General features: G+C 41.6%; 1 protein-coding gene across 1 annotated transcript in view; it reads left to right on the top strand.

The window, feature by feature from the left end:
* Positions 1 to 24241, top strand: part of Agbl4 (ATP/GTP binding protein like 4) — a 1438400-nt gene that overhangs the window by 1376475 nt on the left and 37684 nt on the right. Inside the window, exons 10-11 of the mRNA XM_017797967.1 lie at positions 14665 to 14817; positions 17057 to 17219. Coding sequence (XP_017653456.1) covers positions 14665 to 14817; positions 17057 to 17219 — 316 coding nt within the window. The remainder of the gene's footprint in view (positions 1 to 14664; positions 14818 to 17056; positions 17220 to 24241) is intronic.

The following is a 24241-nucleotide window of genomic DNA, read 5'->3' as shown; positions in this document are numbered from 1 at the left end:
TAAAAAGTGTCCCAAACTATCACCAGAGCCTTTCTTTCAACTGAAGTCTTGAAACTGAAGTCCAAAGAAGGAAATTTCTCCATGTTTATAGAGCAGGTTTGATGGAGAGTCGAGATGAATTTCCTGGCAATAAAAGGAACAAACACTTCACAAGAGTCTACTGTACACACCATCCCCAATTCTATCCTTACCCCTCTGGATGAGCCGACAGCCTCCTGCAGTACATAACCCCATGGATTCAAGCCACAACTGTTTATTGAGTTCCCAATAAGTACCCAGGGGTGCTCTACTTTCATCATCCTGGAACTCACCATGGAGACCAGGCTGGCCTCGAACTCACAGAGATCCGCCTGCTAGGATTAAAGGTGTGCACCACCACACTCGCATCCTTTGCTTTTTAATGAAGCAACATTAACTTTTAATTATCAAGTTAAAATGTCCCTTAGGTCTCATGGGTTTATATATTATAGCTCAGTCTTTTTAACTGGGAGCTTGTTGATTTTTTTTTTTTTTTTGCCTCATCGTTTTACTCAAAATGTGGCTTCCCAGGATATGCCTGGCTTTTCTCCCTGTACCTAAGTTCCCTCTGCAGGAGTAGGCATGTAAGGATAGTTCCTAAGAGGGAGGATCTAGCAGAGCTTTTGGACATGATGTGAGTTAAATTTCCAATTCAATCCCTAACTAGCTATAAGATCATGATAAACCAATCTCTGAAATTTTACTAAGATCATGATCTAGTTCCTTCATGGATTGTTGAGAACTGGATGAACTAATTGGTGTGATAATGGCTTATAAACTCTGTACAAATGTGTAAGATAGTAGCTATTGTTAATAGATTTCCTACTGAATAAGGAAGAAATTTACACTTATCTGAGCTAGGTCCCCAGGCCCCTGTCAACTCTATACTGCTATAGTATCTGCTCCCCTCCTTCACCCCTTCAAATCCCTCATTGCACACACAATTTCATGTTCAATGTCCATCTTTCCCATGTGTTTTGAGCTCCAGGAGGTCCATGTGCCAAGCACAGCACCTACACTATCATCACTGTATGATTGAAAAGAACATACTGAAAATCTATAACTGTTAGACATTTTGTTAGGCATCAAGCCAGTTACCTCATTTAACTTCCAACTTTAGAATTATTATCTCCAATTTCCAGAGGGGAAACTGAGGCTCTGAGAGGCAAATTGATTCTACAGGCCCCAAATCTCACCTTTGGCTAAACTGCCACTAGAAGCCAAGTCTATCAGACATCTAAATCACTCTGCTCTCATGACTGCCCTTTTACGCTCATTGTCATTGCCTTGACCATCACTAGGATCACTGGTCACTGATACAGAGGAAGAGGCAGAGGTGAGGCTCTCCTTCTTGGCCTTGAAAGTCTGTTATGATCTCACACCTCCTGTGCCAGGTCTCCTGTCTCTGTGCTTCCTTTCCCAGGCATAGAGGTAGAAGAGGCAGATGAACCTTCCTAGACGCTTAGAAGGGAGAGATGTAGGAATGCCTGTGGTTACAGGAGATTTGATAGTTCACTTCCAAGTAAAGTTAGACTCTAAGACACTTTGGAAATAGAAAGAAAAATAGCTTTCCCTCTTTTCTTTCTGTTATGGATGTTCCACTCCTAAATATTGTTCCTTTTCCTGAAATTTATTCTGCTGAGACAAGAGGCCAGAGATATAGAGGCTGGGTTTTGGGGAATAATGAGAGTAAAAGCTTAGTTGCTGACCAGGAAGACTTGGACTTGAATCTCAGCTTTACCACTTGCAAGCTCTCCTTGCCTCAGTTTCCTCATGACAGTAGTGCTCACTTCATAAATCTTGATAAGAACGGTTACAGGACCAGACCTAGGAACTGCTCCATAAATGTCAGCAGCTCTACAGTGTCAGGGTTAAGAGCATGGATTTTAGAGTCTGACCACTTGGTTTCTGCCAGTTATTACTGTGATTTGGGACTTCCTCTGCAAGTGACTTAACCCCTCTATTCCCAAGTCTCCTCATTCATAAGTGATGCTTCTATCTCATAAGTTTGAGGGAAGAGTGATGAGCACCTGGCATGTAGTAAGGCTGCATTGTTATTACGTCTTTCACAGCTTCCTTGGGTAAGATCTAGACTCAGGAACTTCCCACCATGACTCCCTTGATGCTCTTTTCTGAGTCTGGGATACCTGGCTCACTCACCATCCTAGTCCTCTTAAGGTTCACAGACTATACCCTCCTTCTAAATTGGTTTTCATACTTGGAACAAAGCCTCATGAATCCACACTCTCTTCCTATTTCCTGGCAACTCCACTGTTAGGTTTGCTTCATCCTCTATCCAGTCTCCATTTTGGAGGGCAGTGGGCTCAGTCCAGGGAACTGTTTTTGGCACCCAATGCTTTCTAAGAGGTGGCAAATAGCACCTTCGTGCTAATGATCCTCAAATCTATATGCCCAGTCTAGGCTTCTCACCAGGAAAATATAATACCTACGTATTTCAATGTTTGCTCTTTCTAGTCTGGTATTCACAGAGATCCTCAGAACTCTTTGTTTTTTTCTTTTAAATCACTACCTTAACAGGGTTCCACCCAGGTCTTTTAAATCCCTGTACCTGGCACAACTACTTATTTTGTTGCTCAAGTAACAAAAGTTTTATTCGTCTTGAGTCTCATATGTAAGCCATGTGCATGCCCTATGAGAGTGGGCAAAATCTCAGATATGTGCTATTTGTGCTACTCTGCTACCACTATATCAAGGTACTATGATCTGCTGGGAGAGCTGTCTCAAGAGCCCCACTCATGCCCCACTAAGGTCCAGGATCTGTGTGGCGGGCAGAGCATGCTTACAGTATTTCATTGTTGCCGTGGCTTTCCATTGTACCAAAGATAGACTTCAAATTCTTTACTTGACCTGCAATGACCTGCAAGGCCCGGCTGACACGGACCTGAGGACCTTGTTGCCTCATCTCCAGTACATATCAGAATCCATCCACTGATTGACCATCTGATCTTTAAAAATGTCACATTGGGGGCTGGAGAGATGGCTCAGCGGTTAAGAACACTGGTTGTTCTTGCAGAAGACCCAGGTTCATATCCCAGAACCCACTTGGCAGCTAACAACTGTCTGTAACTCCAGTTCCAGGGGACCTGACAGCCTCTTCTGAACCTCTGTGGGCACTACGTGACATGGGTGCTCTTACCTACGTTCAGGTAATATACGCATACACATGAAATAAAAATAATAAATAAAAAATTTTTAAAGTTAAAAAAAAAGGAAATGTTGCATTTATCCTTGTTCTGGGGTCCTGTCAGCTGTGGTAAGGCTGAAATCTGAGAAGCCTTCCCTATTTACACTACCTACAGTAGACTCTGTTCTCATCTACCATGCTGTTCATCATCCATGGCTCATCTTAGTGCAATCCTAACATGTACCCTAACCTGCTACACCCTTACCTATCTGCTGCCTGTGGTCTCTCATTTCCACCTGGTCTTCAGTACTCTAAAGGCAGAAAGAAATCTTACTCCAGATCCTATGATTGCTATGATAGCACTTGGCACAATGGAAATTGATTGTAAATTCTTCTTAAAAGAATGAATGAATGACTAGATTTCAGTTGATTCGGAATGGATTTTTGCCCGAGTTTCAGGGGAAAAAACCTCTTCCTGGGGTAAATCTTAGAAAGCTGTCTGGAAGTTCTCTCTTTCCACTCTTGTGCACATACTCGCCTCAGTCTTTTTGAGGATCTAGGGCCAGCAGTGCCCAGACCTATAGTCCCGGCTCAAATAAGTCTGCATGGAGCATGCGTGCTAGACTGTAGGCTTCTGAGTATAGAACAAGGAAAAGAGCCCTGGAGTCAGCCACCCGAGTTTCTGGTCTAGCTCTGCCACTTCGTGCTGTGTGTTGCTGAACAAGTTATCTAAACTCTCTGTTGCATTCCCTCCTCTGCAAAACATGCATAGCCACAAAGCTCACCCTTCCCAACTTCCCATTATCTTTGTCCAAATTCTTCTTCTTCTTCTCCAAAGACATAAACCCTGACATAAACCCTCTGCCCTTCCTGAGGTCTAACTCCCTGGATTGCCCTTCTCTCATTGGATTGGATATGCCATGAAATCTGAAGCACTCCTGGATGCGAAGGACTAGGCACCACATCAGATCATCAAGCTCAGGTTTTGACTTGTTCCAACTGAGATGAAGCAGAGAAGCAGCTCTGAATGCGGAGTGAAAGCCCATTTCCTCCCTGGTGCCTAAGAGGAAACGAACTTCGCACTAAATTATGTTGCAAATATGCCCCAAGGTAGTTTTAATTTTACTGGCACTGATTTTAATTTACTCTGTAGGCCTCTGATTGCAGGATGAGCTGTTGGCTGCTGGCAAGGGGACAACCCTTCATCTCTTGGTTTTAATTAAGGTTCTTAATTTTGGAAGGAAAGAACAGAGATGCCCCTCCCCCACTTCTGTTCTCATTCCCAAGTTATAATTAGGGGCTTTGCATTTGTGACAGGTCCCTTGTTCTCTATCATGGCCACAGAAAAAGTTGTTTGACTGCCAGAGAGAAAAAAAATATGTTTCCATTCATTCATTCATTCATTCATCCATTCATGGGTTTCCTTTCTCATTCATTCCTTCATTAAACTTTTATTTTATTTTATTTTATTGTATTTTATGTGTATGGGTATATTGACTGCATGTAGGTAAATGCACCCATGTTGTGCAATGCCCATAGAGGACAGAAGAGGCTGTCGGATCCCCTGGAACTGGAGTTATGGACAGTTGTTAGCTGCCATGTGGATGCTGGGATTTCAACCGGGTCTTCTGCAAGAACAACCAGTGTTCTTAGCCACTGAGCCATCTGTCCAGCCCCAGCTTACAACCTATACACCAGGCTTTATCCTCTTTAGGAGAATTAAAAAAATGATAATATATGATCCCTACCTTCTCTCAAAGAACTCACCTCCTAATGACAGATAAAAATAAAGAACTGTGGTATACAAGGAACTAAAAACTTACCTGAGGGATAAAATAAAGTCTTTGGGGGGTAATTCACTACTGGGAACTGATTGAACCCAAGGTCTTGAAAGTACAAAGCAGCTGTTCTAAGAGCAAGGTGCATCTCAGTCTTTTTCATTTTCTTTTGAGACAGTTTTTTACTAAGCTGTCTAGGCTGGCACCAAACTTGTGATCCTCTCACCTCAACCTCCCAAGTAGCTGGGATTAGATGTGCACCACTTATAATCAGAAAAATTAAGCATTGTAAATTGAAATTTTTGTACTAATCATAATGAATAAAACTAGTTTATTATTTTTTTGTGTGTGTCTTTTTGAGGCAGGGTCTCCTTTGTAGCCCCGGCTGTCCTAGAACTCACTATATAGACCAGACTGGCCTCGAACTCACAAAGATCTGCCTGCCTCTGCCTTTCCAAGTGCTGGGATTAAAGGCATGCACAACTTCCCAAATCTCAGTGGCTTTAATATACTAAACTTCATTTCTGCCTAATAGCACAGTCTTATGCAGGGCTTCTGGCCATTTTCTTGTAAATTCAGGCAGGTAGGATTCTTCCTTCTTGTGAGACTATAATTTTTGCAGGCAGGTTCCATGAAGGACAAGAGGGAGCATCGTTGATTCTGTGTAAATTTTATGACCAGCCCCAACATGGCAGTGCTCATTGTTGCTCACATTCCATTTGATTCCAGCTGCATGGCCAGGGAGAATGGAAAAAGTCTTCCTTGAGGGTATCGCAGGCAGAGAGGATATTATATGTAAATTCAGAGACAAAAATGATGAACATAGTGGTTCAGGGTTCTCCAGATGGCTTCCTGTGGCTGGAATGGTGAGAGCTGATTCTGGGGACAGGGACCAGATTGTGCCAAACCTTTTAAGAATATTCAAGGGTTTGGTCTCTACCCTGTAAGGAATAGGGAATTGTAGACTAGTATTAACTAAAGCAGTGAAAGTGTTTGTGTTCTAAAAAGGTCACTTTAAAGCAGCAAGAAAATCCATTAAGAAGTTATTATAATAGGAGGTCAAGGAAGAGATGATAAGAATTTGGATCAGAGCTGTCCCTCTCCTTAAGGAACTCATAGGAAATGCTATCTATTACCTAAATTGAGCATACAGTAACAAGTACTGATATTAAGGCCCAAGCTGGATAGAATATGAGTGAATTATGGTAACTGAGGATGAGAAGGACTTCTGAAAGGTTTAAGGAAGCCCCTTCTTCTATTTCATCCATTTGGCAATTTTTCTTTTTTGTATACATGCAATATTTTATTGATTCTTTGAGAATTTTGTACATACAAATATATTTTGATCATATTCATTTCCCACTCCTCTCCTTAACTCCTCCCTGATCCACCCCTTATCCCCCTACCTCTTCCCAAATTCATGTCCTCCTTTTCTTTTTTACAATCTGCTGAGTACACTTTGTGCTTCCCATATTCTCATGGGTGTAGGACCATGCACTAGAGTGTAGTCTACTGACCAGGGCCCCCATAAAGAAAACCTTTTCTCACCGCCCCCGAGAAACCATCAACCTCAACAGCTCCTCAGCTAGTTGGGGGTGGAGGTGTCCTATGTCCCTCCCTCTTCCATGCTAGACTAGAATATTGCCTGGCATGATCCTGTGCAGGTCCTGTGCAGGCAGACGTATCTGCTGTGAGGTCATGAGTGCAGCGATCCTGTCATGTCCAGAAGACACTGTTTGGCTCTGGTTTTGCCTGACCTCTGACTCTTATAGTCTTACTTCCCTCTCTTCAGCAAAGTCCTTGAGCCTTGGAGGGAGGGGTGGGGGTGGTATGGATGTCCCATTTGTGGCTAAGTGCTCCACAGACATTTCTTTACTGCCCTGATCTTCATTATTTCTTTCTCTCTACTGCTTTGGGGATTGGTCTGTTCTTGTTTTCCTAATGCTTTATAGTTCACCATCAGATTGTTTCTTTGCAATATCTCTGATTTTTTAAAATATAGGCACTTAGAAATGTATACTTTTCTCTTGACTACCTTCATCGTATTCCATAGATTGGGATATTCTGTTTTCATCTTCATTTATTTCTAAGACATTTTTAATTTCATTCTTGATTTCTGCAATGACTCATTCATCATTTAACAGTGTGTTGTTTAGTCTCCATAAGATTGTATATTTTCTATAGTTTCTCATTGATTTCTAGTTTTAGCCTATTGTGGTCAGATAGAATACAGGATGTTGTTTCAATTTTCCTATAATTGTGAGCCTTTCTTTGTGCTTTAATGTGTGATCTATTTTAGAGACGGTTTCATGGGATACTAAGAAAAATATGTATTCTTTGATGTCTGGGTGGAATGTTCTTTAGATGTGTTTTAAGTCCATTTCATCTATGAAGTTATTTAATTCCATAGTTTCTTTACTAGTTTTTCGTGCAGTAAATTGGTCTAATGGTGAGAGTAGGGTATTGAAGTCACCCACAAATGCTGTACTCTGGAAAATTAGTGACTTTTAAATCTAGAAGCATTTGCTTTATGAAATTGGATGAGCTTATATTTGGTGTGTAATATTTGAAATTGTAATTTCCTCTTGATGGAATATTCCTCTGATCAGTATTAAGTAACCCCCTTTGTCTCCTCTGACAAGAACTGCTCTAGAGTCTATTTTGTCAGATATTAGAATAGCAATGCCCGCTTTTTCTCCTGGTTCAACTTGCTCGGAATACTTTTTTCTATCCTTGTATTCTAAAATAGTGTTTATCTTTGGTGGTGAGGTATGTTTAAAGGCAGCAAAAAGAAGGGTTCTGTTTTCTAATCCAGTCTCCTAGTTTGTGTCTTTTGATGCATGAATTGAGAACATTAATATTCAGTACTATTACTGAAAAGTGTGAATTGTTCCCTGTCATTCTGTGGATTTTTGTAGTGTTTGGGACTTTCTTAGTCTTTTTGGTTTAATCGGTGTCTTAGCATCGTGTGTTTTTTCCTTCTGTAGTCTCTTTAGTGTGTTTTTCTTTCTCTTCAGACTGAAGTATTTCTTCAAAAGTACCCCTGTAGGGCTGGCTTAGCAGTCATAAGTTTCTTTAGCCTGATTTTGTCATGAATTTTTTCTTTCACTGTCAATTATGACAGATACTTCTGTTGGGTATATTAGATTGGGCTGGCACTGTAATATTTCAGAGTTTGAAAAAATAGTCCAAGCCCTTATTGCTTTCATGGTTTGGATTGCAAAGTCATCAATTATTCTGATGGATCTACCTTTGTATGTGACTTGGCCTTTCTTTTTTGTAGCTTTTGGTATACTTTATTGTTCTATACGTATAGCATTTCAACTATAATATGATCCACTATAATACGATCCAAACTCCCCAGAGAGTTTCTTTCCTGGTCCTGTCTGTTTGGTGTCCTGTGTACCTCTTGTATATGAATGGAGATCTCTTTCTATAGATTTCAAAAATTTCCTTCTATGATTTGATTTAAATTCTATGCTTTTTGCATAAATGCCTTCTCTTTCTTGTATGGTTTTAATACATAGGTTTTGTTTTATCATGGAGTCCCAGAGTTCTTCTTGCATGTTTCCTTCATATATTAAAAAAGTTATCATTGACCTTTATTGAATAATCTAGTTCCTCTATTTTGTCTAATACTCTGATATTCTGTCTTCTGCATGATCCATTCTGTTGGCAAGACTTTCCATTAAACTTTGTTGTTGCTGTTATTTGAGACAGGGTCTGCCTGTCGCCCCACTTGGCCTGGAACTTGTAAGTACAGCAGGCTAGCCTCAATTTAACAGAGACCCACATGCCTCTGCCTCTTGAGTGCTGGGATTAAAAGCATGTGCCCAGCATCTCACTGAGCTTTTTATTTGACTTAGTATGTTTTCCATTTTCGTTATCATTTCAGTTTGGGATTTCTTCAGTATTTGTATCCCTTCATAAAATTATGTTTTCATATTGTGGATTGACTTCCTTATTTCATTCAACTATCTGTGTTCCCTTGGAAAATATTGGAGTCCTCTTTGAGTTGTTTTACCATGTTGATAAGTATTCTTTTGAATTCTGCATTTAGAATTCCATCAAAGTCATTTTGATTGGGGGGTCATTAGTACAATGTTGGTAATTTTTAGAGGTTTCAAATTCTCTTGGTCTTTTCTGTTACTTGTGTATTGGGGCTGTAATCCGCCTATCTGGGGTTAGATCATTGGTTTAGCTTTGTTGTTGCTGTTGCTCTTTTATTTCAAGTTGCCTCTCTTCTTTCAGTAGACTTCATTGTGGTAGTCAGAAGGTCTGGGTGGGGCTATAAGGAAATGACCTGGATATTGCTTTCATTTTTTCGAGGGATCTACTGCTTTTTCTCCCTGGTCCTGGTCCAGGCTATACTCCATGTTGAGTTTTACCTGTCAAAGGGGGCTCCCAGCCCTGTTTGTATGTGGAGTTTTTTTTACTGTTCTGTGGACTACAGATAGCAAAGGCAAACTCTGCCCAGCTGTGGTTGCTGTGTTCCCACAGGGCTGGTGACCCTATGAGGCCCTACGGGTTGTTTAGAGCTTGCGCTTAGCTCCACATCTTCACCTTTCCCCTGAGGGCACTGATGGTGGCAGGGACTGTAGTCTTTGGGAACCTCTTCTGAGAAATCCGTACTGGCATGGCATTTGTGCATTTCCAGGTAGGAGTCTTTTAGCCCAGTTTGCCTGGGCTAAAACACAGCTGTGGACATGGCTGCATTAGTTTCAGTCACAGAAAATCCCATCTGATAATGGAGAAAGTTCATGTGTCTGACAGCAGAAGAGCTTTATGGGGGGTGCTGATCAAACTGATTCTGGGACTGGAGAAGTAACTGTTGGAGGGATAAAGTACCCTTATTCCCTTTATTTTCAAAACTGTAATCAGCCCCTCATTCCAGTGTAGCTCTCTTACCTGGAAGTCTCCATGTACCATTTTTATAGAGGAAGGAATTGAGGCATGATGAAGAATTGCTACTTCCCCATCATCACAGACTATGTAAACGTTGTAACCACAGCTAGACCCTCCAATTCTGCTTTTTACATTTCATTTCAACAGGACCAGCCGAAATCTGTACGTCAGTGTAGGCGCAAAACACAATCAGGATGTTATTCGGATTAATATTTATGTATCTCATGGCATTTCTGTCAAAATACTGAATGCATTTAATGAGAAATAAAAATAACTAAGATTTGGGCTAGGAGGATGGCTCAGTTGGTAAAGTGCTGCTGCATAAGCATTGGAGCCTGAGTTCTGACCCCCAGCATCGATGTAAAAGACTGGGCCCTGTGGCTCACATCTGCAATACTACCTCTGGGGAGACAGAGACAAGGGGATCCCTGGGGCTTGCTGTCCAACCAGCGTAGCCAACTGGTGAGCTACAGATTCAGTGAAAGAGACCTTATCTCAAAAAATAAGGTGAAGAGTGATTGATGAAGACATTCAATGTCAATCTCTGGCATCCACATGTGTGGGGATACAAGTGCATGCACACACACATTTATACACACATATACACAATCAATAGCTAAGATCACAATTTTGACTCCATTTGGGTAAATTTCCTGACCCTTTTCTACTCTATTTCTTATCTCTAGAATTCCAGGGCAAGAAGGAATCTTAGGAACTAACTCTTTAAATTGTTTTAGAGGCAATAAACAATCCAGAAAGACATGCAAAATAAATTATGAATATAAAAACATAAGATACAAAATTATTGCATACAAGTAATAAGACTACATGAAAAACACTGCCTCTTCATTCAGCCCTCTTCTTTATTCAGCCCATCTCAGGCACCGCCACTTAAAACATACCAAATGTAAGTCACATTTACATTTACTTCTTCAACTTGGCTGTCTTTTCTTCCTGACAGACTCAAGGTTAACACTCCGATTTCATTCAGGTTTCTGTGTCTCTAGAACTCCTCTCTGTTGGCTTTAGTTTCCTTACCCTGTTTTGTCTCCATAGCATCTTATATATTTATGAATTTGTTTTCTTACCATAAGAGGTAAACATATTACTATGTCCAAAGTGCCCAGTATACTCTCTGGACCATGTTCCCAGTGCCTAGAATATTGTCTGATACATAATATGACTCAGTGATTATTGAAGAAACACATGGAAATTCAGTAAAATTTACTTTAAAATCATAATGTATTTTAGTTAATTAGTGAGCTGCCTAGACATAAACTTCACATACTAAAAGCAAAACATTTTATATTTAAAAAGAATAACCAGTGAGATTTAGTAGAAATCACTTTTACAACAGCAACTACAAATATAAACTTCCTAGACAGAAAAAAAAGAAATTTTCAGGGTCTGTCTGGAAAGAAAAAGCCAAGCAACAAAACCTTTAAAAATTCCTGTTGTACCCAAAGAAAATTTGAATAAATGAAAGTCAAAGTATTTTCTTAAATGGGAATGTGCAGTTAATTCTTCCTAGGTTCATCTCTAAATTTACTATGATTTTAATATGATTATAAAGCGCCTGTCATGCAAGCATGAGGACTTGAGTTCAGATCCTCAGCACCTATGTTGAAAAAGAAAAAGCTGGGTTCAGCAGCCTGTGTCTGTAAACCCAGTGCTTGGATCAGGAGGCAGAGATACATGAATCCTTGGAGTTCATTGGCTAACCAGCTGAGATGAATGGATGAACTCCAGGTTCAGTGAGAGACCCTATCTCAAAAAGTAAGGTGGAGAACAATTGAGGAAGACAACCACGTTGACCTCTGGCTTCTATACACATATGCACTTGCAGACACATGTCCCCCACACGAACATGTGTATAGGACACACACACACACACACACACACACACACACACACATACAATGACCAAGGCAACTTATAGAAAGAAGAATTTATTTAGCTTACAGTCCCAGAGGGATAAGAGTCCATCAAGACAGAGAGGCATGGCGGCAAGTGACAGGCACAGTGGCAAAAGCCAAAAGCAGAGAGCTCATATCTCCAACAACAAACAGGATGCAGACAGAGTGAACTGGAAGTGGGCTCTGAACTCTCAAACTCTCTTAAATCTCTGCAAACAGTGCCACCAACTGGTGCCAAATGTTCAGATATGTGAGCCTAAGAGGGACGTTTGTCATCCAAAACAACACATACACACACACACACACACACACACAGACACACACACACACACACACACACACACACAGCATGTGCTTGCCTATTTACTTGTGAGTATAAAGATATTGACAGCATTTTGGTGCATGAGAAGAATTCAGCAAGTTCATTATAAAAGTCATATAAAATGTGGAAGAAAAGCCATGAAAGTCCAGAATAAGAAGCATAACATACTAACTCTTCAAAGATTAAATCATGTTATAAACAGAAAATAATGAAATCCGTATGCTGTCAACACATGAATAGAAAATGACTAAGATAGAGGGGAAAACCCCTAAATAAACCTAAATACATACACAAAAATTATATAGAAACTACAGCTTTTCAAATCAGTGGGGGAAAGATGCATGATTCAGTAAGTGGTGCTGGAACACTAAAGTGTATCCTTACATCACACCCAATGTCCATATACATCAAAATACAAACAAAATAATTTTTTTATTGGTAAGAGAAAAAAGACTGGAAATTCCTGTCTACCCATCAGGTAAAGAACTGGTTTATATGTAGCTGTCAAAAAGAATGAAATAACTATTTGTTAAGAAAAAATTACCTTTACCATACAGGAAAGAAAAAAATAAGACCTGAAAAATGTGTTTAGAGTGCTACCATTTGGGAGTAGGGACAGTATTTCCTTGTTTATAAATAAACTATTTCTGGAGGGATACATGCCAACCTAAAAACATTTTGACTCTGTAGAGCAAAACAGTGATTGGAGGAGAGAGTGGAAGGGAGATTTCACTGTAAATTGCTTCATGCCTTTTAACTTTGAACCATATGTATCAATTAATTATAATTCACCTGCTGGTAATTTAAAGTGAAGTCACATTAGCCACCAGGTGTGAGGATGCTAGGTTTGAGGGACAATTGATGCCATACCCAAACAGTTCTCAGAAGAGCCTGGCTCTCATTCTTGCTTCATCACTGCCTGCCAGCCAGGCTTACACAAGCACCCTCCCCACACAGGGCTGATCCAAGAAAGGTCAGAGAGACTGATTTCCAGGGCCCTTTCTGACTCTTGACCAAAGATGTAAATTGCAGTTTTCCCTCATACATTTCTTAAGTCATCTCTCCACTTCCTCCTTTCCTCTGAAGCTCATCAAAAGCTCAGAGGAAAAGACAGACAATTGAAGAAAATAAAATTGCAAAGATGACTTTTATAGGTCTCCCGTTGAATCATTGTGCATTCCACCTCCAAAGCTGAAAATGATGAGTTTAATATCACATAAAGCAGTGCATCTTGTATCTCTCAAAGGACGGCTTACACTACCCCCGAGATCTGGGAGTTCAGCAAGATATAATTTTTCACTCCAACTCTGAGGAAAATGAAATGACAGTCATCTAGAAGCAACATGGTTTTCATTTGGCTATAACTTCATTTGAAAGTGTCCCAAGGAGGGATCATCCTCCCATATGTGGACTTTTCTTCTTTTTAAAGACTATACACTGAAGGAAAGATGGCTAGGTGGCCAGGCTTTGCTAGTGTTGGTCACTGACAACAAGTTCATTGTGTCACGAGTCAAGAATCCTGGGTGTCAGTCACAATTATTCTGTGAACCTGGACAAATCTCCACATTTAGGTCTGTGCGAATTTCGTGAGGTTTGATAAGATGTGTATTAACTGATACATAAGAAGAGGAGTATTATATTTGAGGGACATTGAAGATCTAATGTCCTAAAAATCCTCTTGTTTTTGCCAGTCCATTATGGTGTCTGGAGTCATCTTTGGTATCTTTTGTTCCATCATTCTGCAGATAGTTGCTAAACATCCTGCCTTACCAGAACCAAGGCTGTTATGGAAAACTGCCTACCTTCAGGGAAGTTGATAAATAATATCATATCAAGCTAGGAAGTGTCTTAAATATGTAAGCAGAAAAAGCCTCATCAATGTCAGTGATGAAAAAGACTCCCCACACCATGAACCATGTATGTTACTGGGGAGGAGGTGTGGCATTGTGAAAAATACTATATAAAAGAGTTAAGACTTCATGTTAAGCTCCTAGAATGGAGCCTGGCATGCATTTTATATATATAGGAAGTGATAGCAATTATTACTGTACTTGACACCCACTATACTTTTCAGGCTGGATCAAAATACATATTTTTCAGATTAAAAAAAATTACTGATGCTCAGAGTAGGGGCATGTTTTACCCCACGTTCCCCAGGAAGAAATGGAAGTTGAGACAAAACTGCAAGAATGCCCAAGGTAAATACAATTATTACCTGGAATATATTTCTTATTAATCAGAAAATAATTTCCCATAATGTGTAATCATGAACATGTTACCAGCTCTGTATAAGTAACGTCATGACTTACTGCAACAAAAGCCTTACTTCTTTGGACACCTCTAAAGAGAGATATTAATGGTAGTGCTTTCAGACCCTGAGGACACATTGGCTAACAATGTACAGGAACTGATCCTCACCTGTAACTCCCCCTCTAATCATATTACAAGTAGCTGCCAAATCTATTGATATAAAGGACCAGCTTGAAAGGGTGTGTGTATGGGTGCATGAGTGCATGTGGTATGGTTTCTTTAAGGTGAGCTCTACAGTCCTGAACTTCTCATTTGTTATCTGTTCAACAGAAAACAAGCCTGGAGTTCTATATTGACATCCATGCTCACTCCACCATGATGAATGGCTTCATGTATGGCAATATCTTTGAGGACGAGGAACGGTTCCAGAGGCAGGCCATTTTTCCAAAGCTCCTCTGCCAGAATGCAGAAGACTTCTCCTATGTAAGTCAAGAGTTCTCTGGTAGCTAGCCCCAGCCCTGGATCCCTCCACACTTTTTCCTGTCACCGCCTCCCTCCTTTTCTTCTGGCTCATTTCCATTTGGTTTAACAGTGTAGTATTTTGCCAGTCTGGTTAGCTGGCATTTGTTTAGTGAATCTGACTCCAACATTAATAAGGAAAAGAAACTCATTACACGTTTCCCTGTTCCATGCCTAGCCCAGGGTTTGTTTTCATTTGTCCCAGTTCTTCAAGCATCAATGCAATATGTCTGCTCAAAGGGGTTATATATCCACCATTCTCTATTTCCATGACTTACCTGGCCTCAATTTCTTTGTCAGTAATTGGTGTGTATATTTTCTACCCTGCCTGCACCATAGCTTCCTGGGTGGACATATCCAACTATAGATATGAAAATCTCTTACGGGCAGTAAAGACCTCAGCACCCTCCAGAGACTAATGATGTTTCTACTCACATGCAAACTGGGCATGATGGGCTGGGAAGGGGCAGTTAGAAATTTTGTAGCACACAGAAAACTTAGAAAAGAGCAGGGAGAGATGAGGAGAAGTATCAACACATGGTATGGGGACATAGGAAAGTTCCAGCTCATTTTCCTTTGTTTCTCTGAGCCTCGTTACTTCCGTGTAGCCAGAGGTAGAGAGCCCACAAGGGTCAGAACAATTTTTGAAGTTGATGAGCTGAAAACCCACCTGCCCATTGCTTCAGGCTGGACATTAGTGGGGATGACTAATTTCTTTGTGAGGTAAGAAGCACTTTCAGTTACAGAGTTTTGGATAGCAGACCAAGAAAAGAATCAGAAGTTGTTTAGTTCAGTCTTTTCTATACCCAAGAGACACCTATGGACCAGAAAAGTTGAGAATGTAGTATAAAGTCCTCAGCATTTGGGGACTGAATCAAGCAGGTGCCTGCCTATTATAACAATGGGACAAAACACCTACATTTGTTCCTGTAGAAACATGTGCAAGGGGGTCAGTCCTGATTCTTTGAAAATATGAAAATTCCAGGGAAGGGTGAAACCTCCAGTTCCTTGGAAGGTGTATCACTAGTTTCAGAGACATTCACCAAGGAGAGGGGACTCCAGGATCTATAAATGGGACATCATCTGAACTTTGTTCCTGGGCCTGGTGGTGTGCCTGCATCTCAGCACCCTTAGGACCCAGCTCTGGGCTGCCATCAATGCCATCTGTCCTGGTCCCATTCCTGTCTCTTCTCTGCTTCTCAGAAACTGACTAAAAATGAGAGAGTTGTGTTTCACCACATAGATCTCAGAGGACTTTCATATTTGACATTCTGCGATTTTCTCAGCTTCCTTTTGCCTCAACACGCACACACATTTTAGCTTGTCTGTCTCTTTTGCTTTCGTTTTCTTTTTTCTACATTGATCTCCCGCTGAGTACTACACACATCCTCTTACTAAGCCAACTTCATTTACTTGGATTTGCATGGAATGGCACTCTAACCTGAGGAGAACTGGCCCTCACCACTGTGGGAGAACTGTTATTACCACCTCCACTATACACCAAAAAGGCAAGCTCTTTGCTCTTACACAGCTGGGAGGTAGGAGAACGTGTGTCTGAACAGCAGACCTCAGACTGGCCTGTTCACCCCTCTTTCTCTGTCTATACAGATGCGTGCTGCCAACATCTTACTAAAGAAGCAGCCATGATCCCCTTGGCTCATGTTAGATGTGACTTCAGCTTTCTCTAATGGAATGGGGAACTTTGGGGTACCTGGAGTCATTTAGTCTTGAGTTCAAATCTGTATTGTTTAACTTACTTTCTGTACCTCTCTGAGGCCCTCTTTCCTCACCTATAGACAGGTAAAATGTAAACACCAAACTTCAAGGATTTCTTCTGGAGCCTATATGAATTACAACCCAGGGAACTATATTGTCAAGTTCAAAGTTTAATTCTGATTATCATCACAGTGTAGTTGCTTCTTATTCTCCACACACCTTTTCCTCCTCCATCTGTCACCACTTAGATTCCCACAGGTAGCTGTTGAGTGGCTGTCACTATGCCCTGACAATTCTGCTGAATGCTTTCATTTAATTATATTTATTTACTCTATTGGTCCTCATAATGACTGAGATGTGAAACTAAGATCCCATTCTTCAGATAAAGAAATTGAGAACTAGAAGTGTTGTAAGATTTGTTCAAGATCTATTAGCTGGTGTCTGACGTCCAGACCTGATTCGCTCTTCTCAACCTTATCTTTCACAGACTAGCACATCCTTCAACCGGGATGCTGTGAAAGCAGGAACTGGCCGTCGCTTCCTCGGTGGGCTCCTGGACCATACTTCATATTGCTATACCCTAGAGGTCTCCTTCTACAGCTACATCATTGGAGGTACCACAGCTGCTGTGCCCTACACCGAAGAAGCCTGTATCCTTAGCAGGTCCCCTCTTTGCTTGAACCAGCCTTCATCCAGCCAGGAACATCAAATCTGGAAGGATTTACTAGGCAGATCAGAAGTCAGATCCCAAATCAGGAAAGTATTAAACTCTGGGGTGAGGACAGAGGAGGTGGGTTCTATTGGCAACATCTTTGGATTATTCTCTTTGTTCCCAACTTTCATAAGCCCTTCATATGGACATCCTCCCAACTGCCGCTTCAAGACCTCATGAGTTCCTTGGACCCCCTAGCCCACACAGCCTTTCTCGTCCCTCCTCTCTTTCTTGAGGTACTGAGTCTTCTGCCCTGAATGTCACAGGCTGGATGGCATTCCAGGGCTGCGGAAGAAGAGCTTTAACTCCTCCTTCTAACCACAAACACATAGGGCTTTTGCATCCTGTCCTCTTGAGCTCCTGCTCTCTCACTTTCTCTTTGTGTTACTTGCTACTTTTATTCTTCTTCCCTCTAGTCCCGTCTCCTTTCACCAGTCGGTCCTCATCAGTCATGTGTTCTCTCCTTACTTATCCCCCCCCACTGTCTTTCGTCCTATCACCCTCCCTTTCTCTCTTCTTTGCCTGCATTTCGATTTTTCCCTGTCTCTTCACTCTACATCGTCTGCATCTGTATTTCCTTTGACAAATTGCTTTTTCTCCTATTAAAAAAAAAATTCTCTGAAAATGCCTAAGCTTACTGTGATGAAATTAGGGGGTTACTTTCTAGCTTGTTTGATTTTTCAAAAGGATTATTCAGTAATTCTAGCATATTTCAAAGTCATTGCACCAGAGCTGTGACAGATTCTGATAGATTCTGCTTTCATTTATCGTTTGGTCTATAGATTGATTCCTTTCTCTTTTCTAAACCCTTCATTTTCTCAGAAAAAGAATTATAGTTGAGGGAGTTTGCAAAAGGAAAAAGTGGGATAAAGTCTGTATACAGTTGTCCCTCAGCATCTTGATGGATTGGTTCTAGGACCTCCATGGAATACTGAAATCCTCATATACTCTAGTCCCTTATGTGCAATAATATAATATTTGCGTATAACCAGCACATATCATCCTGTGTATTTCAAATCTTCTCTAGATAACATAATACCTAATGCACTGCAGGAGCTGTGTAAATCATTGTAATGCTCTATTGTTTAGGGAATAATGACAAGAAAATTATCTGTACATGTTAGTACAGACACAATTTTAAAAATATCTTCTATCCAAGACTGGTTGAATCTTCAGCTGCAGAAACCATGGATATGGAAGATCCATTTGCTGTAGGGGCTAATTCTCCCTCCTGGAAATGGAAGTGTTCCCACTCGCTTTCTTTACTCTTAATGAGTGTTCATGGAGTTCCAACCTTTCTCTGTGCAGGAAACATCTCTTCTGATAGTGGCATGACTTAGGACAGGTGCACCCAGCCCACTGCAGCTTTGGTGGTCATCAGTTATTTTGCTGGGCACATGGGAGATCAGGGTGATAGCCTCAGAGGAAGGATCTAGCAAGGGTTAGGCAAGGTTTGTAGAGCAGTGTTTCAGACCCTTGAAGAGATCATGATAAGAACTCAGTGCCCTCCCATAGTCACCACAACTGAGACAGTCATCTCAAATAATGCTTTAATATCTTCCTGACTCAGCAAGGTGGAAGGAACAGGCTGTGCTCTGAGCCTTCCAAAGTCCAGGCCATCTCTTATGTGCCCAAATGCCGTTGCCAAACTTTCCCCCCACCACCACATTTGATGATGTGATTCCTGACTTCTTAGTACATGTGAAGCAACCACTTTGCTCTCCTACAATATTGTGGCAAAGCAAGAATTACCTAGAAGAAGTTAGAGCTTGTGCACCAAAGGTGATTCTACAACTCAATTCACAACAAGATGTGGAGGCCAGAGGAGGCCTGCCGCTGGTTTGTCATTGTTTTATGATGTCTAATTTCAAGGGTTCTCCTACTCTTTCGCTGTACCCCTGGCATGGTTTTTGTGATAGAAATTTGACTTTTAGTAGAATAACCCCTCCTTAGCTCAGGGTTCCTGTCCCTTAATACCCAATACTGTTTCATCAAAAGTAAACACATATTAGTGTGTTTCAGGAATCGTACCAGGCAACTGGGGTAAAGTACTGAAAAGGAGGCCATGAGTCTTGACTCCAGGGCTGTCCTTCCACTTAAGGGGGCAGAAAAGGGAGCATATAATTAAAATACTTGTAGGTTAATTGATAGAGGAATTCTATAAGGCTATGGGCACATACCTGCAATCCCAGCACTTGGGAGACTGCGGCAAGAGGATCATGAGTTTAAGGGCAGCCTCGGCTGCACAAAAAAATCCAGGACCATCTGGAAGGTCTTTCTTCAAAAACAAATAGTACTACTACTAATAATACCAACAATAATAATGACTGCGTGTATGTGTGTGTTTGTAATGAGTGCCTGCTAAAGACCAGGTCAAGTTCTAGAAACAGGGTAGCAGTGACTAAAAATGTTATTCCATGGTGATGAGGGAGAATTCAAAACAGTCCTGGGAGTCAGAGAAGCCTGTCTCTTGGAAGACTCATCTAAACTGAGTTTTAATATTGGGGAAGAATTAGTCCAGTGGAGTTGGAATGTGTTACTGAATCCAGTGCGGGGGGGGGGGGGGGGGGGGGGGAGGCAAGGCGTGCATGTGCAGCTGGAGCTTTGACTGGTCCAGTTTGGTGGAAGGCCTTTAGATACAAAAGAGAAGTCTAAAACTGCAAGCTGAAGGGAATTTGAACTTGAAGATGAGGTAATAAAGATCAGAAGAATTCTAACAGGAGAGGAAAGTCACTGGCTGCTCTGTAGGCAGTGGCATACGTTAGGAGACTGCAGATGGGAGATGGTTCTAGCTTGTGCTGTGGTGATGGCTGAAGGATATTTAGAATGTAGGGACTAAAGATAAAGGAATTGTGTCAGTGAATGGAGAGGCTATGCACCACCTAGTCTTGAGTTGTTAGTCAGTGGAGCAGAGGAACCTGGAGCGGCACCAGGGAAGCACAGACCGATTTGGTACATGCAAGGTACCAAACACAAGCTCTTTGAAACACGTTTTTTCCCCCACATCTCACCTCATAACAGAGGGAGAGCAAGCAGACAGATTGTGATCTTTGTGGGCTGCTAGCTCAGTGTCCCAGTCAGAAAAAGAAATTACATGGTCTGATGGGAATGGCAATATAGTGTGGGAAGAAATGTCCTATAGACTGGGAGTCAGGAGACCTGACTCTGATGACAGCACCAGCCTCACCCCAGATAGCACCCTTCTGTGAGTCCTTGAGGCTCTGTGAGATGAGTGTCACATTTGCAAAGCAACTGAGGACTTTTACAGCTTTCGACCCCTGCTATGGGACATTTACAAAAATAGGTGTTATGGAAAAAACAGTCTTTGGATCAGAGTATCTGGGTTTGAACCTTAACTCAGCCGCTAGGAAAGGGGCCGCCTTGGACAGGTTGCATAACTTCACTGGGTCTCAGTTTAATCTGTAACTTGAAGGGCATGATCATTCTCTAAGTTGTGATGAAGTTAATAGAAAGAGTTATATACATTTTCAAAGGCTTCCACTATAGCTGGTGACCTTTGGGACTCTGGCCTCTCCACAATGTGACAAGGATACAGGTCTGGTGTCAGAGTTCTGGGTGTAAGCTCTGTTTTCTTTCATCCTTGCTAAGGACTCTAATTCAGTTTAATTACTCTGAACCTGTTTTTCAGTTGTAAAGTGAGGGTAACAATCATTTACTTCTCAGAGCTGTGAGGATTATGTGGGGAAGCACACACTGTCATGACCAGATAAATCACCACACCACATGCTCGGTGGTGTTAAATTAGTTCTCTCGCCTTTCCTTCATGCCATTTGCTGTTTTGTTGTTGTGAAATGATAGATTCGTGATACTTTGGGGCCATTCTTCAGCATACCCTATTTACATTTTGCAGGCCTACTGAGTAATAAATATGCTCTGTTCAACCAATTTAAGAGAAAGAAGGCTAAACTGGAATCATAAACTAACCCAGAGCTTCTCTGGACTGTGTTTATGGTCCTGTTACAAGCCCAGAGGAAATAGCTCTTTGACACAATAGATGAGAAAAACATTGGGAACCAAGAGCTTGGGTCTTGAACAGACTAGTTTCCACTTAGGCTTGTGGCTGTGGACACACTGAAATCAGATAGTGCTGGCTCAGGAGAACAGTAGAGCTGGCCAAGAGAAGATATTAAGATTCTGAGTCAGCTAACTGATCTCAATTCAGAACCCACCGTATCCATCCCTTGCACTGGGTTCTCTGAAACATTTATCAGATACTGAAGATGTCGTTATTTACTCATCCATCCAGCAAACTCATTAGGTACTGGAAATAGATAGATGAATAGGCAGAGTCCCTGTCTCAATGAATAGTTTCAAGGAGAGAGAGGAAGGCACAGAGACAACAGCATCACAGAGGATGAATGCCATGACAGAGAAAAGCTCTGCTGGCTATAGGCGGGCAGTGAGTAGGGAAGGGAAGAAAAGAAACTTGGGCTCGGATTTCCAGGGTGAATGGGATGCAGACTAGGAAAGAAGGGTGGAGCAGCCATCCCCTGGCAAATAGAGAGAGGTATAGGAGACAGCCCAGATGCTAGAGGAAGGATGCTTTGTCCAAGCATTCCAGGGTAGATGGTGCTGTGCCAGAAATAGGTAGTGATCAATAAATATGGCAGAAAGATGTGTGAAAGAAAGAACCAGCACACTGAATATGCAGCACTAACAATCATGAAAACAATTTTACTGTTTGTTTCTGGCTTTAGAGATAGATGGAGATAGACTGTAGATCTAAAGATGTAAGAGCACTTGGCAGGCTGCGTGAGCTCCCAGTCATTCGCAGGAAATCAAGAAGTATGCTAATTAAGTCTCATCACAAGATAGTCTCAGTTGAGCAATTACTATGTCTGGTCTGATCTGAAACATCAAACCTCTACAAAGAAAACCCTCACTCTGTATCAAACAGGCTGTTCATGAAGACCCCGGTGACCTAGGATCAGACTGAGTTCTGTTTCCCTGGTGTCCTCACGTGAATGACAGCAACTGTTCACTCCTCTGGTGTTGAACAGGATGAGAGAAAACCAGAAAGGAGTAGGATAGACCTCAGTGGCCAGTGTGATGGCCTGGACAGTCTCTCAAGAGTTCTTCATACACCCCCTTTCCAGTGCTGGATGCTGGAGATCTGCTGACAGGGCAAGAGTATTTGCTCAGGATGTTCTCTAAGAGTCTTTCCTCAGCCTGAGATGATCTGGCTGTTCACCTCATCTCTTAAGTGGTCTTCATATGCGAAAGTGAGGTCAAGGCTGCAAAACTGGTTTCAGGTTTTCATTTACAAATCCTGCATGATCCTATGCCTTATTTTGTAATGTGTGCTACTGATAGTCTCAGGGATCTCAGTAGAAACCAGTTCCATGTGACATGTTCCAGTAGGTAGCAGATAGGATTGAGTGTATTGCTGACTGCTTGGAGATAGGCTACAGGGAAGAGTCAAGGAAGGTGTTCTAATGTTGGTTTGAAGAACATGGTGAAGAACAGAGTCAATTATTTAGACATGAACTACTGGAGAAAGAGCCTGCGAAGGGAGACATTTTGAGTTCTGTTTGTGAAGTATTAAACATAAGGGTTTATGTGACATCTGAATGGAGAATTTTGGTAGACAAATGGCTCCATGGGTCTGAACTTCTGAAGAAAGACATAGGATTTACACAGGTTCATAATAGGTACAAGGTGCTCTGAAGACACAATTTAAAACATAATTTTCTTGGGGTCACTATCTACATAGTGTTCTGCTTGTTGAAGTGTTGAGAGGAATACTGGCCTAGGAGTCAGCATCCCAGTTTCGACGTTTTGGTGTGTGACCTTGGCTAAGTCACTTGACCACTCCAAGCGAAACCTACTCCTGAGTAGACTTCAGTGAATGCAAATGAATGATTGAATTAATGAATGGATGGATGAATGAAAGAGAACAAGGCCCTGCCCTGCATCTCCCAGACTACATGGCTCTCTAACAGGATCCTGTGGACTATGATCCTAGCTGTGCTGAGAAATGGTCAGTGTGTGAGTACAAAGGAGTGCTGCCTGCGTTTTTATTCTTGCTGAGGCTATTTCACTTGGGGGTGGACAGAATAGGAGAAGTCAGGGATGACAGGTTGATTGGTATGTAAAGATACATCAGTACTTTTCAGTTTCTTATTTGTCACATTCAGGGTCATAGCTTTGTCAGTGTTGCTAAGAATAAAAAATTAAAAGCTTCAGTTCAAGGGTTTGGGGAACAGAATAATGCTTACTGAAGTTTGAGATATTTTTTCTTTCCCACTATAGATATAAGCGGAGTTTGAGCATTGACTATGAATGCCCACTGACCAGCTGGCTGAATGAAATAATAGCATAGTAATGGCAAAAATAGTAATCATGAATACATGCTACCTGAAAAGGGTCAGAGTTGGGGCTGAAGAGATGGCTTTGTGGTTAAGAACACTGACTGCTCTTGCAAAGGATGCAAAGGACCAGGGTTTGTTTCCTGGCACCCACATGGTGGCTAACAACCACCTGTAACTCCAGTTCCAGGCGATCTGATACCCATTTCTGATCTCTGAGGACATTGCTCAACACAGGTGCACTTATATACATGCAGGCAATACACTCACACACATAAAACAAAATAGAAATAATAAAAATAAGATATATATTTATGCCGGGGGTTCGAACCAGTGACCCCTGGGGAGGTAATGATTGGGGATGAGTAAGGACGCTGTTCGCCAGCCCACACTGCCCCCATTACCCGGGGACACTCAGACACAACGGGGAGCCTAGTCAAGCAGGGACTCATTTATTACAGGTGTTACAGAGCTTATAAAGGCACCTGGAAATCCACCCCCCCCAAAGGTGTGTCTTAAAGATGGTCACGTGCTGAACATGCACTCCTCAGCAGTGTGGAAGTATTCTTCAGCCTTTTAAAACAAGTCAGGCCACACCCCAGTAACTTCCTCTCGGACCTCTGCAAGGTGG

The sequence above is a fragment of the Nannospalax galili genome, unplaced genomic scaffold (genome assembly GCF_000622305.1).
Source record: "Nannospalax galili isolate Female #2095 unplaced genomic scaffold, S.galili_v1.0 scaffold655, whole genome shotgun sequence".
In the NCBI taxonomy this organism is placed as follows: domain Eukaryota; kingdom Metazoa; phylum Chordata; class Mammalia; order Rodentia; family Spalacidae; genus Nannospalax; species Nannospalax galili.
Note: the sequence above shows the minus strand (reverse complement) of the source record. Positions and strands in the feature narration are given on the sequence as shown.